At 39.8% G+C, this 15,309-nt stretch overlaps 1 protein-coding gene across 2 annotated transcripts in view; it reads right to left on the reverse strand.

Moving 5' to 3' along the window:
* Positions 1 to 15,309, reverse strand: part of DNAH9 (dynein axonemal heavy chain 9) — a 368,257-nt gene that overhangs the window by 257,413 nt on the left and 95,535 nt on the right. For both annotated transcript variants that reach the window (XM_053672723.1, XM_053672722.1), the window contains exons 23-26: positions 14,164 to 14,316; positions 12,794 to 12,919; positions 10,219 to 10,458; positions 9,741 to 9,901 (exon numbers count right to left, since the gene is read on the reverse strand). In XM_053672723.1, coding sequence (XP_053528698.1) covers positions 9,741 to 9,901; positions 10,219 to 10,458; positions 12,794 to 12,919; positions 14,164 to 14,316 — 680 coding nt within the window. The remainder of the gene's footprint in view (positions 1 to 9,740; positions 9,902 to 10,218; positions 10,459 to 12,793; positions 12,920 to 14,163; positions 14,317 to 15,309) is intronic.

Raw genomic sequence — 15,309 nt, forward strand, 5'->3', positions numbered from 1 at the left:
TGTGAGAGACCTACAGCCAACATCATACTCAATGGGCAAAAACTAAAATCTTACTCAATGGGCAAAAACTAAAAGCTTTTCCACTAAGATCAGGAGGAACAAGAAAGATTGTTCACTTTCACCACTTCTATTTAATATAGTATTGAAAGTTTTAGCCACAGAGATCAGACAAGAAGGAAATAAAAGGCATCCAAATTGGAAAGGGGGAAATAAAACTGTCACTGTTTGCAGATGACGTGATAGTGTACATGGAAAATCCTATAGACTCTACCAAAAAACTGTTCCACCTAACAAATGAATTTGGCAAAACAGTGGGATACAAAGTCAATATCCAGAAATCAATACCCAGAAATCAAAAGCATTTTTGTATACTAACAATAAAACAGTAGAAGCATAAATCAAGAAAAAAAATCCCATTTGAAATAGCAAAAAGAAAAATAAAATATCTGGGAATAAACCTAACCAAGGAGGTAAAAGACCTGTATACAGAAAACTACACAACACTGAAGAAAGAAATCAAGGAAGACACAAACAAATGGAAACATATACCATGTTCACGGATTGGAAGAATTAATATCATCACAATGTCCATATTACCCAAAGCAATTTACAGATTCAACGCAATACATATTAAAGTACCAATAGCATATTTCACGGACATAGAACAAACACTTCAAAAATTTATATGGAACCATAAATGAACCCGAATAGCTGCTGCAATTTTGAGGAAGAACAAAGTAGGAGGAATCACAATACCTGATACCAAACTGTATTACAAGGCCACTGTAATCAAAACAGCATGGTACTGGCATAAAAATAGGTGCATAGACCAATGAAACAGAACAGAGAACCCAGAAATAAACCCAAGTCTCTACAGGCAATTAATATTTGACAAAGGGGGCAGTAACATAAAATGGAGTAAAAATAGCCTCTTCAACAAATGGTGTTGGGAGAACTGGACAGCTATGTGCAAAAAATGAAACTCAAGCAACAACTTATACCATACACAAAAATAAATTCAAGGTGGATAAAAGACTTAAATATAAGCTATGACACCATTAAAGTCCTAGAGAAGAACATTGGCAGGAAAATCTCAGATACTTCACACAGCAACATTTTTCTGATATGTCCCCTAGAGCAAGGGACATAAAGGAAAGAATAAACAAATGAGATTTCATCAAAATAAAAAGCTTCTGCATGGCTAAAGAAAACAGTATTAAAAAGAGAACCAACTGTATGGGAAAACATATTTGCCAATGATACCTCAGACAAAGGTTTAATCTCCAAAATATACAAAGAATTTACATGACTCCATTCTAAGAAGACAAGCAACCCAATAAAAAGTGGGCAAAGGACTTAAATAGATACTTTTCCAAGGAGGACATACAGAGGATCCAGAGACACATGAAAAGATGCTCAATATTGCTAGCTACCAGAGAGATGCAAATTAAAGACACAATGAGATACCATTGTGGCTTTACACTGGTCAGAATGGCCATCATAAACAAAGCAACAAACAACAAATGTTGGAGAGATTGTGGAGAAAAGGGGACCCTAGTTCACTGTTGGTGGGATTGCAGACTGGTACAACCACTATGGTAAACATTATGGAATTTTCTAAGAAAACTAAAAATGAACATGCCTTTTGACCCAGCAATTTCACTGCTAGAATTATATCCTAAGAACCTGAAACACCAATCCAAAATAACCTATGCACCCCAATGTTCATAGCAGCGCAATTTACAATAGCCACGAGTTGAAAGCAACCTAGGTGCCTGTCAGTGAATGAATGGATCAAAAAAGTATGGTACATTTACGCAATGGAATTCTATGCAGCAGAAAGAAAGAAGGAGGAACTCCTACCCTTTGCAACAGTATGGATGGAACTGGAAAGCATTATGCTTAGTGAAATAAGCCAGGTGGTGAAAGACAAATAGCATATGACCTCACCTTTAACAGGAAGCTAAACAAAACAAACAAGCAAGCAAAATATAACCAAAGACACTGAAATAGAGAACAGTCTGACAGTGACCAGAGGGGAGAGGGGAGGGAATTTCAGGGGAAAAAGGGGAGGGATTCACAGGAACGAGTATGGAGGACACATGGACAAAAACTAACAGGGGTGGAAATGGGAGGGAGGTGGGGAGCACTGGGTGGGTGGGCTGGGATGGAAGTAAAAGACAGAAAACTGTACTTGGACAATAATTTTAAAAAAAGAAAATGAAAAGATAACCAACAAACTGGGACAAAATATTTACAAATATATACACAATAGAATACATGCAAAAATATATGCTAAGAAAATATCAAAGAATTCTTACAACTCAATAAGAAGACAGACAAATTAAACAATAGGCAAAATATATGATGAGAGTATGACAAAGAAGATATAGTAATGCAAATAAGCACATGAATGGATACTCAATATCCTTATTAGGGAAGTGCAAGTTAAAACTCAAATGAGATACTACTTCACATTCAGTAGAATAGCTAAAATAAACCAGACAGACAATAAGAATATGTTAAGGGTGTGGAGAAACAGGAATTCTTTTACATTGCTGGTAGGGATGTAAAATGATCCAGCCACTTTAGAAAATAATTTAACAGTTTCTTACAAACTTAACCATAAAACTGCCACTCTATGCAGCTATTCCCCTACTAGGTATCCACCCACTAGAAATGAAAACATATATCCACAGAAAGACACACAAATTTCACAGTAGCATTATTTATAATAGCCTCAGACTGGAGTAGCCTAAGACTCCAGGGTGTCCAACCCATGACCCATGCAGCCCAGGATGGCTGTGAATGCAGTCGAACACAAACTCTTAAATTTACTTAAAACATTATGAGATTTTTTGTGGTTACACATTGCAATGTATTTACTGTTTGGCCCAAGACAACTCTTCTTTTTCCAGTGTGGCCCAGAGATGCCTAAAGGTTGGATGACCCGGGCCTACATGTTCATAAACTGGTAAGTAAATAGACAAAGTGTGGCATATCTCTGAAATGCATTATTGTTCAGAAGTGAAAAGGAACAAACTACTGACACATGCTCTATCACAGATGAACCCCCAACACATTGTACAAAATGAAAGAAGGCAGACACAAGGGATCACATGTTGTATGGTTCTATTTATAAAACATGTTCAGGATAGGCAAATCTATAGAGAACAGAAAATATAGTAGTAGTTGCCTGGGGCTGTGTTGGGAGTGAGGATTAACTGTGAACAGGCATGAGAGGTCTTACTGGGAGGGATGGAAATGTTGTGAAATTGATTCATGGTGATGGTTACACCACTTGATAAAGTGGTGTAACTACCGAGGCCGCAATGACTAAAAGTCATTGAGTTGTACACTTGGAATGGATGAAGTTTTTGATATGTAAAATAACCCTCTATAAAGTTGCTCAGAAATATATGTATATAGAAACAATCTTTTATTTTATTTTATTTATTTATCTTTAGAAGGGAAGGGAAGGAGAGAAGGAGAGAAATATCAACGTATGGTTGCTTCTGGTGCATCCCCTGCTGGGAACTGGTCCCTGCTGGGAACTGGCCTGCAACCCAGTCATGTGCCCTGACGGGGAATCGAACTGTGATCTTTTGGTTCACAGGCCCACATAGAAACAATCTTAATAACAAAAAATTTCAAAGGCCTAGATATAAGAATAAGAAATACTCGAAAACTATATAAAGATACTTATAAACTTTTTTGATAAACATAATGGAAGATATAAATCAGCAGAAACAAGTCACATTTTATAAAGATGGCTATTCTTTCAATAATAACTGGAAGGTAAGTTTCACTAATTAAAACTCTAATCATTTATATTTTGTAACTTGGTAAAATAATCGAAGGTCATTTGAAAGAGGAAACAAAAAAGATAAACAAAAAATAGTTAATGATGATAGATGATGTAGAACTTCACTATAAATATATTACAATTCATGCCCTAACCAGTGTGGCTCAGTGGGTTGGGCATTGTTCTGCAAAGTGAAAGGTCACTGGTTCAATTCCTGGTCAGGGCACATGCCTGGGTTGCAGGTTTGGTGTCCACTTGGGCACATACAAGAGGCAAATGATTAATGTTTCTCACATTGATATTTCTGTCCCTCTCTTCCTCCCTTCCACTCTCTCTAGAAATAAATAAGTGCAGTCTTTTAAAAATATATTATAATTCATGGTAAGTTACAAGCCTTAGGTAATATGGCTGGCTTATAGGTAAATTAACATACTGATGAATCAGAACAGATACTTTGAAGTAGTTTGATAGATTCAGAACTTTGAATATGGTAGAGGAAACATCACAAACCAAAAAGGAAAAGGACGCATTACTCATTTAAAAAATTTTGGGCCCACTGGTACTTAAAAACAAATTTAAAAAAATCAAATTATATGCTCCCTGAGACAGTTTTGGTGGGTTTTCCTTGCCTAGAATTCCACACTTTGGAAAGTCATCTCTCCTCCACACAGGGAATTCCGATGGGGCTGTCAGTCAAAGCCTTTCCTACCCTCCCTGGGGGAGGCACAAGGCTCAGGTTGGATAAAATACTGATTTCATTGGTTACAGTGATTAGCTTAGAGGTGAGCACATGATCCAAACAGAGCCAATCAGAGTCCCTTTAAGGAATCAGATATACAGTGCTGGGAAAGAGAGGATCTGAATCAGAAGTCATAAAGGTGTAGACATGGAGAAAGTCTTTTCAACCACATGAAGAAAATTTACAGGAGGAAGAAGTCAGGACTCTGTAAAAAGCGAAGGCAGATCTGAGAGTTCACACCCTGGTGTCTCCCTGTTGAGACCAGGAGCAGGTTTCGCGGCAGCAAGCAGGACTCATTTCCCAGGCATGTGAGCTAAAAGGCTTCTTTCTGTTCAAATGAGTTTAAGCTTGATTTCTATCACTTACATCTAAAAAAAAAAAATACTCACCTTACCCAACAGTGAAAAGGTTTACCAAAGAATTGAAAAAGGTTAATGAAAAAAGTAAAATAAAATAACTTCCATAAAATAAGGTGAATATTAAACTGATCTTGAAATGGACAGGGACTTTAAGTATATAAGTACTAAAATGGGCAATGACAGTGACAAATAATTCACACAAGAGAAAAATATAATAGCCAATAAATACATAAGAATGGTCAGGCCTGTGAGTAATCAAGGGCATCTAAATTAAAATGAGATACCATTCTGACATAAAATTAATAATATTTTAACAATAATACTTAATGCTGATGAGGATATTGTGAAATAAACACTCTCATAAACTGGAACACTCTCATAAACTGCTAGCAAGAGTGAGATTTTTTTTTCAAGAATAATTTAAAAGTTTGTGTCATCTAATTATCCTGCTTTCTTGGAATCTTTCATGGGGAAATAATGAAAAATATAGTAAACATTTTATATATAAGAGTGTTCATGACAGCTTTAATAGTAAAAGTTTAAATACAATTAAAATTTCATTTTATGTAACAGAAATTATAAGATACTTATAAATAGAAGGTAATTCAGCTATTAGAATGTTTTAGAAGAATACTTAGAGAATAAGCTCACAACATAATGTTATATAAAAAAGCAATCTATGATAATTTATACACAGCCTGTGATTGCAATTTCAATTTTTCAAAATCTACATGTAGAAGTAAACAGAGCACATATCAACAATGATTATCCCTAGATGACTTATTTTCTTTGTGTGCAGATGACTGTTTCAGTAAAAATATCAGATAAAACTTTTTTTAAAGTGTAAGATATTTGCTAGTTGTGTCCTTTTCAGCAAATCACCTTCAAACGCTCTTGCATCAATTACACCTCCCTTACCTGCAGTAGTTCCTGAGAAATTAGGAGGTACTCAAAATGAGTAAGTGGTTGATTGAAATGTTACTTAACGGGGCTGGAGGGGGCATTTGTATGTGAAGGTGAAGGATGGGTCATAAAAGGAGAGACCATGCAAAGGTGAAGCAACAACTTAGGAGAATTGCTTTGTTCAGCCTGAAAAAGCATTTCCATTTAGTTCTTCAACTTAGCATTGTGCCAAAGTCCTGCGACAATGGCTGAGCCATTGTACCCACTTATATATTCAAGTCCCATCCAGGCAGTGGGACACTCCAAAGAGATAGACATAATCAGTAGGATGCACTGTAATGCAGGTGTGCTTTTAATGAATGTGCAAAGGTTGTATGGATCAATTGTCCATTTGGTTAATTTCTCTGGCAGGAGAGAATTAAATGTACTTAAGCTATGCACAAGCAAAAGCTGAATGCTCTTTAAAATGTGATTTTCTGTGGTAAGGCCAGTTTTTTTCTGTGCAAAACATTTCTTGAGATAATAATGTAAGTCAGTGAGAAAATGGAATTTGCCACATAAATATTCACAACACCGTACTTTGTCAGAAAGCATCTAATGTGCAAAACAAGGTCAAGGTCTATATAGTATGCACCATTATTTACAGCAAACCTTCCTTTCAAGTCCTTATTATTTCATAGAAGAGGTGATAAATGCCGATTTTAGAAATAATTCATTGTCAAAGCCTCACCGTTTCCCTCTATAGGGCATTTAGCTTTAGCGTGCTAGAGACTTGTAAGTGTAAAAGAGGTAATTATCTTCTTTAACTCCTTGGCAGGTGTGAAGCCCCAGGGAAAAGTCATGTACTTTATATCACTGGGAATGACAATGCCTGCTAAGTCATGGAAAGGAGGGAAATCCAAAGTCTCAGAAACCATCTCACTGCATTCAGTCAAGGAGAATTTCTTAAACGCTGTTAGTTGCCAGACACAGTGATGATCCTGGGTGTAGAGGAGTGGGCAAATCAAAGTCAATGTTATCATAGAACATATATATACTCTAGAGTGAAAGACAGACATTCATTAAATTGCTCAAGTGTAGAATAGCTTCATTATTCTGTTTCAAGTGATATAAATTCCTAAACTGTTAAATTATATTCCAGAGCAGGCAAAAATGTCACTGAAAAAGAGAACACTGTACCAGACTTGCTCCCTGTGGAGGGTAGGTGTCTTGCTGAGGATCACCATAAAGATGGAGAAACATGAGAGGGCCCACTCTGAATAAAGCTGGAAGTGGGAAAACTTTTCCTTGAAGCCTCACTGAATAATTCCCTCCTTCTGATGGAGCCCATGTCAAGCCCAAGTCAAACCTTGAGCCCAAGAGCCCCAGAGCTGCTGCTGCTACAAAGGAATCTGCGCTCCTGGGCACAGACTAGTCTGCCTCAGACCCTAAGCAGGGGTAGGGAGGAGGGGCGGTCCCCAGCTAAGAGCAGAAGACAGAGAAATATCCCTCGTCACATGACTTTCTGGCCCTGTCGCCTTCTTCGGGAGCCAAGGCATAGACAGGTCCTGCATAGATCGCTCTTCTGAGTCAGCCTCCCCTCCTTGATTCTATCTGTTCTTAGTCTTCAGCATTCAACCACCATTCATTTATCTGACAGATATTAATTCAACATCTTCTAGGTATTGGGGACATAGCAACAAACAAAACACACAAAGGTCTCTGATGACAGAGTTTACATTCCAGAAGGGAGTGCAGCCAGTGAGCGAGCAAGGTCATCTCAGAATGTGACGAAAAGCTAGCAGAATGGTAGGTGGGGGTGACTGCTGTGTGTGCATGTGTGTGTTTGTGTGGGAGGGGTGAGAGACTGTCTTTTATACACAGTGGTCATGGGAAGGTCTCCTCAGAACTGAGCATAGATCTAAATGGTGAAAGGGTAACAGTGGAACAGAGAGTGTGGAGAAGGACATTCCAGGCAGTGGGAACGGCTCATGCAAAAGGCTCCAGGTTGGAATGAACTTAAACAAATCAGGAACAGAAGGGAGGTTGCTATGGCTGGAGTGGGTGAAAGGAATTACTAGGTCCCATGAGGAATTCAGACTTCAGTCTCAGTGTACAGGGGAGTGATAACAGACAGTGATATGACCTCTACAGGGTTCTCCCCAAAAGAGTAAATGGGGTGTGGTTTTGGTGGGACTCTGGGTGGGATCTTACTAGAATAGGTAGGAAAATTAACTTAAAAAGTGAAAAGCATGGAGAGAGAAAAACCGCGAGGTCCTACTGTTTAGATAATGTTTGGATTTCCCACTACTCTGGATTTCCCACATCTTAGTCACTGCATGAGCACAGTGATTACAATTTAACTAAACATTATTTGGAACTACACCTGAGAACTTAACCAGAATACATGCAATTATGACAAAATAGGCAGAGAGAAAAGTAAAAGATGGCACATATTCTATTTGGCCATTTTATCCTTCAAAACTTCAGACAATCTCTTCAATACCTACAAGTCACTTACTCAGGGTGACCAGTCATTTAGACATACAATTCTTTGGAGAAGAGATTTGATGTTCAATGGAATTGTAGGTGGAAAGGGCCCTAGCTATTAGCAGAATTTACAGATATCTCAGCAAAATTAAAGTATCATTTTTCACATGGGCCATGACTTTATTCCCCTATCCTCTCTCTCCTTTGCCATGTTTTACTGTTGAATAAATATTCATAAAATACAGTTTTCATCATTTCACTCTCATGAAAAATTTTCAATAGTTTATTACTACTTACTGGATTAAAAATGTGTTCTTCCACTTTATAGTCTGACTCTTACCCTTTTCCCTAGCCTTATGAGCAACTATCAAGAGTCTGCTTTCTCTTCCAGGAAGATGTCTACAGTTTTCCCATTTCCATGATTTTGTCCACAAAATTTTATGTTCCAGAATGCTTTTACCTTTGGGGGATCCCAGACCACTTGAACAATTGTGGAATGCTGTTGAGATCCTCTCAACAGAAAAAGTGGCACACACACACTTCTGTACAATTTTGCGATACCCTAACAGCCGTTCTACAACCTACTGAAATCTGACTGAAATCCTCCACATCCTTCAAGGTCCATATCAGATAGCAGCTCGTCCTGAAGCTACCAGTCCTCTTCTTCCCATGGTGGGTGAGACCCTTTATACTCAGATGGCTTCTGCTGGTTTGGAAAGTCACTGGCTTGGAAATATGTAGCACACAGCTTTCAGCCCATTTGATACTAAGAACTTGCGTGTTTCCCTCTTGTGCTATTTAAATTGTTATCTACATATGTCTTATTTCCCTCACTAGAATTGGAATTTAAGAGCAAGAAATGTTTTAGTCATTTCCAGTCACTAACTCAGTGTCTGACATGAATTCACTCACAAATGAATTAATATGAATGGCAGAGAGTATATTCCCTAAAAAAATTGTAAGCTCCTAATTGTAGGAAGTACATTGCTTTTATCTTCATATTCCCAGAGTGGAAGGTACTGAATAAATGTGCCAATTAGTTGATAAGAAAATAGTAATAAGGGTCACTGGCTGGAGCACTTATACACACTAAGCTTCTTATAAGTATTGCTGTGTTTTTGTCCTTTCAAAACTCAGGTGATGTGTGTCTCTACCTCCATTTCACAGGTGAGGAAACCAAAAATAAGGTCAAGTTTTTCATGGTTGAACAGCTGGCATGCATTAGAACTAGTGTTAGAATGTGGATGTGTATGACTGCTTAGTAATGCCTCAAAAAATCACAGCTCATTGATTTGCTCTGTGGTTTGTTCTCTCAGTTTTATTTTACATCTCCTGTGCTAAGTCAAGCCCTCCCCTTGCAACTCTGTGAGCAAATACTCAGTGACAGTGGTCTTGGTCCTGGATGGTCACTAGATGACCTGAGCCAGACAGCAGCTTTCTGTCAATGACTGATGCCAGCACTCACCTGTCTGTCAGAGGTGTGATGACAAGGCGAGGTGTATTTCCCAGGTACTCATAGGAATACAGAAATTGGGCATCACAGATGTTGGCAAAGCAGTGTTTGGCCTCATCATCCCAACGATGCCGTAGCTGGGACAGCCAGAGAAAGGCCTGGGCATTGTCTACCTAAAGACAGAGTGGCAGAACAGGTGGGTAAAACACTGTTCGACAGGTAGCAGGTGGCTCCTAGCCCCATGACATACAGGGTTCTGAATGACGGGTGTTGCCTCCCAGTTAAGAGTACAGCACACAGTGCCTTCCTAAGCCCAAGAAAGCACAAGCTACTGGGATTGCACTGCTTTTATGGGGATTTTAAAAGGTTCGAGCAGGTACCATGACCCTTTCCCAGTTCTCTGGCCAGTTTTGACCATATATGAGCTTCTTCCTAACCCCAATATCTGTATAACCACAAAGAGGGACACTCCTGAGTGGTTGGGACTCACCTTCTGAGCAATAATCTTGGCCACCACATCCCGGGCATGCACATCAATGGTGCATATGGTCATGATCTTCTGCCGGTCCCCCTTGGAGAGTGGGCCAATCAGCATGCCGATGAGGGTTTTGAGCTGGGCCACTTGCTTCTTGTGATAATCTTTCATGGCACTCTCATAGCCTTCCTCCAGCTTGGCGAAGGCCATGCCCACCTCTGTGGTCCACCAGATCTGAGTGCAGGTCAGGGCCACCTGGGGCACCAAGAGTCACTTAGGAAAGCTATTACCAGGACTGTCTCCAAAGCCAGTCCACTCATCACACTGCAAGGACTCAGAACGGAAATGTGGGAGGGAATTGTGCTGCTGTCCTGCCTTCTCCCAGCAGCATGGATTAAATCAATCACCCACCTATAAGTCCTTGGAGCTGAAACATGGTGACAGCACAGTGGAGAAAGTACTTTCTGCTTTTGATCAATGTAACATTTGGTTGAGAACAATGAAAGACTTCCTCTGCTCAATGCCAGTGGCTTCTAGAAATTGCTACACTGACCATTCCATTTTGTAGCATCTTCCCTGAGCTTGGGGGGATAACAATATGTTGATTGAACATCTCAAGTGCATTCAGTCTGCTCTGTTATTCTGGAACCTCATGTGGTCTGAGTATTCTTGTTTAGTGAGCTACTGCTGGTCATTTGTGGCCTATTTTTGCTTATCCTTAATATTTTCACTACATTTAAAAATTTTTAAAAACCTATAACATTGAAAGGCCTACTCTTAAAGGTCAAAGTGAATTATACCAAAATTCAATGTGGTAGTATGATTTGCATTTTTCAGAAATTCAAAATAAACAAATGGGGAAATCAATCCAAAGAGTATTTCTTCTATTTACTCAGAAACTTAAATGAAAAAAATGCACGTTTGGTTATTTGTGATGAATTTAGATTCACTGATCACTTATTGGGTCATTTGGTCTGAGAGACACTGCTCCAGACAATACCTGTTACAATAGTAGGAGAAAACCAATTTTCTTGCCTCAAAATTCTGATTCAGATAAATAAAGAATCCTGATGGGAATTGTTCCCTTTGTGAAATAGCAGATCCTGCTACAGTCAAAGGTACCATTCCCTGAGTCATCTGTTCTTGCCTTTGGATTTAGATATACTGGATTTTGTTAAAGTTCTTCCTGCACTGGGATCTATTTTTTTTTCATTATATGGAGGCTTTATTTTTCCTTTGGTCAAAATATTATGTAGATGGTTATTTGCACTGGGATCTTGATGGGATGTGAATGTGATACTGTGGAAAAATACCACTCCCTTCATGCTGTGCTGAGTTATCTCTCTTCTAATTGCTGTCAACACTTTCCCAACTTTTTCTCACTTTCCAACCTCCTGCAATGTGGCCTCTTCCCTACCACTCCACTGAAATGGTCTTGCCAAGTTCATGGACATTCCTCAGCCTTTTTATTTTGCTTGATCTCTTAGAAGGGCATGACATAATTAACTTCTCACCTGCTATCAGCAGTTTCTATTTTGGTTTCCATGATACTGTTTCTGGGCTTTCCTCCTATCTAAAAAGGTACCATTTCTCATTTTGTTTCACTGCCTCCTCCTTGCCTACTCAGCCTCTGAATGATGCTCAAGAGTTTGTTCTACACTTTCATCCCAGTCTACATATCTTCCAAGAGCAACCTTACCTACTCCTATAACTGCAATTAGCACCAAACATCTGCAACCCCCAAATATACCACTAGTACTATGCCACCAACAGGGGAAGGGAGGAGGGGTATATTGCAGCCAGAGTAATTTTTGAACATTCAGATTGGTTCTCCTCTCTTATTGCACCCTTGAGGACACTCTAACAGATTCAGACATGTCTTAGGATCAAGTCAGACTCCCTAACATGTTTTATAAGAACTGGCTTCTAGTTTCCTCTTAAGAATCCATGTGCTGACTTTTGTTGCCTCCACCCATTACTCTAGCTTCAGCCACACTCAGTTCCTCTCAACTTCTTAAGTGCTCTCAGTGCTCTCCCTCGCTGCTGAGGCTTTGTCCATGCTTTTCTTCACATGTGGTTGTTTTTTCCTTCCATGGTTAACTTGTAAACTATTTCAAATCTCAATTTAAATATCATATCCTCAGAGAGGTGGTCCCTATACCCGCTATCTAGCCATGTGTCCCCAGAGTACCCTGAGTCCTTTATTATCACACTGGTGTAAGAAACACCAGTCTGTAAAGTTCAGCAGGGCAGGTTTACTGTCTTGTTCACTTCTGGTGTCTCCTGTACTCAGCATAGAGCTTGGCACAAAGTAGTCAGGGTCAATGAGTTGAACTGGTTAATACATTTTCTCTCTACTATAGCCAATGAGGGTGAAAATATACAATGCTTCATTTCCAAAGGTTTTGGTTGAATTAAGTCATGGCTGACAATTCTCTTACTCCCTCTTGCTGATGCCTTGCAGACTCACTTCTCCTGACTGTGAAACAAGTAGTGAGTTTGATGTCTGGTAACCATGAAGGCTGAATAGGGTCCCTGAGAAAGCCTGGTGAAGGATGGGGGCTGCAAAGGTCCTGGATAGGAGAATTACCTGAGCTGGGTAGTCAAAGAGCCATTGTTCCCTTGGCTTTTCTTCATAGGCAGTCACACCTTCTGTCATCTCATACCTTATGGTGGCCTTCATATGGACAAGCACATGGTTCAACCATATTTCTACCTAGAAAAAGAACTCCTGATTAGACCTTGGGTTCCTAAGAAGATATGATCTGCAGTACATGCTTTCTTCTACTCACCATGAGGGAGATAATAAAGTAGAGCCCAGGCTTGATGTACAGCCCAAAGGGCAGCCAGAGTCACAGGAGACATTTTATTTGTATAACCCAGGATAGTAATAGATGAGAACCAGGCTTAACTACCAACAGGTAGGTGCATCATTTGGAATACACAGGACTGAGCAGCAGGTTAAGGGGATTGGGCAGTGGTGGCAGGGGGGCTATCATCCAGAGTTCATCAAAGGAAATCCTAATTTGGGGAGAGGTAGGTATAAGTAAGTCGGTGGGTTCTCATGACCTTGTCCATGCTGAGGACGAACATGTAAGCCAGAATTATGTTCTCCAACTACATGCTCTGTAGGTCTATAGAAAGAACACAGTCTGAACCAAACCCTGGGTTCTTCTCATGAAACTGAGAATATCTGATTCTTTTCAGTACTAGAATTGCTTTCCAAGATACATGTGGATGAAGGTGGGACTTTACAAAGGATATTTTCTCCTGGTGTTACTTTGGACTAGATGAGAACCCCTAGGAACAATGCTTTGTTGGATCATTGAGGATAATGTACAAAAAAGGGCTTATATCTTAGTGATAGTGGTGAAGAATGGGAAGGAGAGAGTTGTCTATGTTTTGTGTTTGTTGAATTATACACAGGAGATTTGAAGGGAGTGGTTCTTGGAAACAGATGGTAGTTGGCTCACCAAGGGGTAGGGCTGTGAGAAGAAATGACTCCACAGGGGAGGTGTGTATAGAGAAGTGACATCTCAGGGAAATAGTTGATTTTAAAGGGTATTTTCTCCTGGAGAAGATGTTCCTGAGTCCCCTGTGGGGTTCTCCAGGGCTGCCATGTTAAGTTTCCTGACACTGCTAATCACTTAAACTCCTTCTCTAATTGACTCAGGGAGTTGTTTGTGTGCATTTGATTCCTCTATGCACAGGCCCTTAGTTGAGGAAGGTATATGAATATTGACAAATGTCCTTCCCAGAGAGAAGGAAGCAGGCACTAGAAGCTGTTCCAAAGTCAGATGAAGTCAATGGGAGCTGGGAGACCCAGGGCACAGATAGCAGTTCTAGCCCAGGGTCAAAAAGGCCACCCTGAGGGCTGATGCTGACTCTCTGAATGCAGACTCCCTGAATAAGGATACTTGAGAGAGAAAGGCATAAGGAGGAAAAAGGACTCGACACTACCTGGCCACTGCAGTCACAGGGCTTGCTGAAGGCCACATACTCATTTTCCTTGCTGTACATGCCAACACTTATCTTGGTTGGCTGCTCACTGGTATCTAGATGGAACTGCATCTTCGCCATATTGTCAAAGAGTTTGGAAAGATGGCGTTGAACCTGGGAAGGGAAACCATGCCAAAGACTGTTGAGTGTGTGCTGGAGTAAGTATTAGTATGGTTAAAGGTCTAGCATGTGATGATTATTAGAGTGTTGGGTACCAAACATTTGAAGGAAGCTTGTGGGAACAATGGTGATGTGAGGATAGGAACATACTAAATTGGGTAGAAGCGGTCAAAAGAACATAAGACTAGTGGGAAGTATACATTAGCTACAAACCAGTGAAGACACCAAAGTTTGGTTAATCTCTGCATGAGCTACTACACATGAGAACAGATTAGAGAAGAAAAGATGATTAATTCATAAACCCTCTCCCTAAGAAAATATTTCTGTGCAGCATGACATAGGCCCAGCCTAGTTTGCAGAACAATGCTAACTCGCGATAATCTGGTGCTGTGGAAGAAGTCACCCACTTGTTGGAAGTGCTTTGGTGTAGCAGACCAACATCTGCAGGGTTTAAAGCAGGGCAGGCATGCTCATTACAAGCAGAAAGCCTGGTTGTGCCAGGCTTCTCCTTAGCATGTATCTCATGATACAAAGGTCCTTCGAAAGAATGACTCGGGCCTATTTTCCAGAAGGGATGTTAGAAAGAGCCACACTGTGGTCCTGTGCTGGAGGAAACAGCAGGCTAAAGATGAAACAATAAACAGAAAACTGTTCTCTGATAGAGATTTTTGAAGGGTAGTGTCCTTCAGGCTGCTGGTACCCTGAGTATAGTTTTAAATTTACAATACCCAGCTCTCTAGTGTATGAGATGAGACAAAAACTAAAACTTCCAAGTATTTAGGTAAACTGAAGGTTTTCAAGATCACAGTGACTTTGGACAAATATCTTGATGAAACAAACGTTTCTTAATCCAAGAATAAATAACAGATTAAACAAGCAAACAAACAAATAACATAGGACCTATCAAATTAACTTGCAACTTAGAAGGAGAAAACAGAACTCAAAATACAGAGTTTAAGGTTGTGTGTGTGTGTGTGTGTGTGTGTG

This window comes from Artibeus jamaicensis, unplaced genomic scaffold (genome assembly GCF_021234435.1).
Source record: "Artibeus jamaicensis isolate MK-2021 breed Jamaican fruit bat unplaced genomic scaffold, CSHL_Jam_final contig_781, whole genome shotgun sequence".
NCBI lineage: Eukaryota > Metazoa > Chordata > Mammalia > Chiroptera > Phyllostomidae > Artibeus > Artibeus jamaicensis.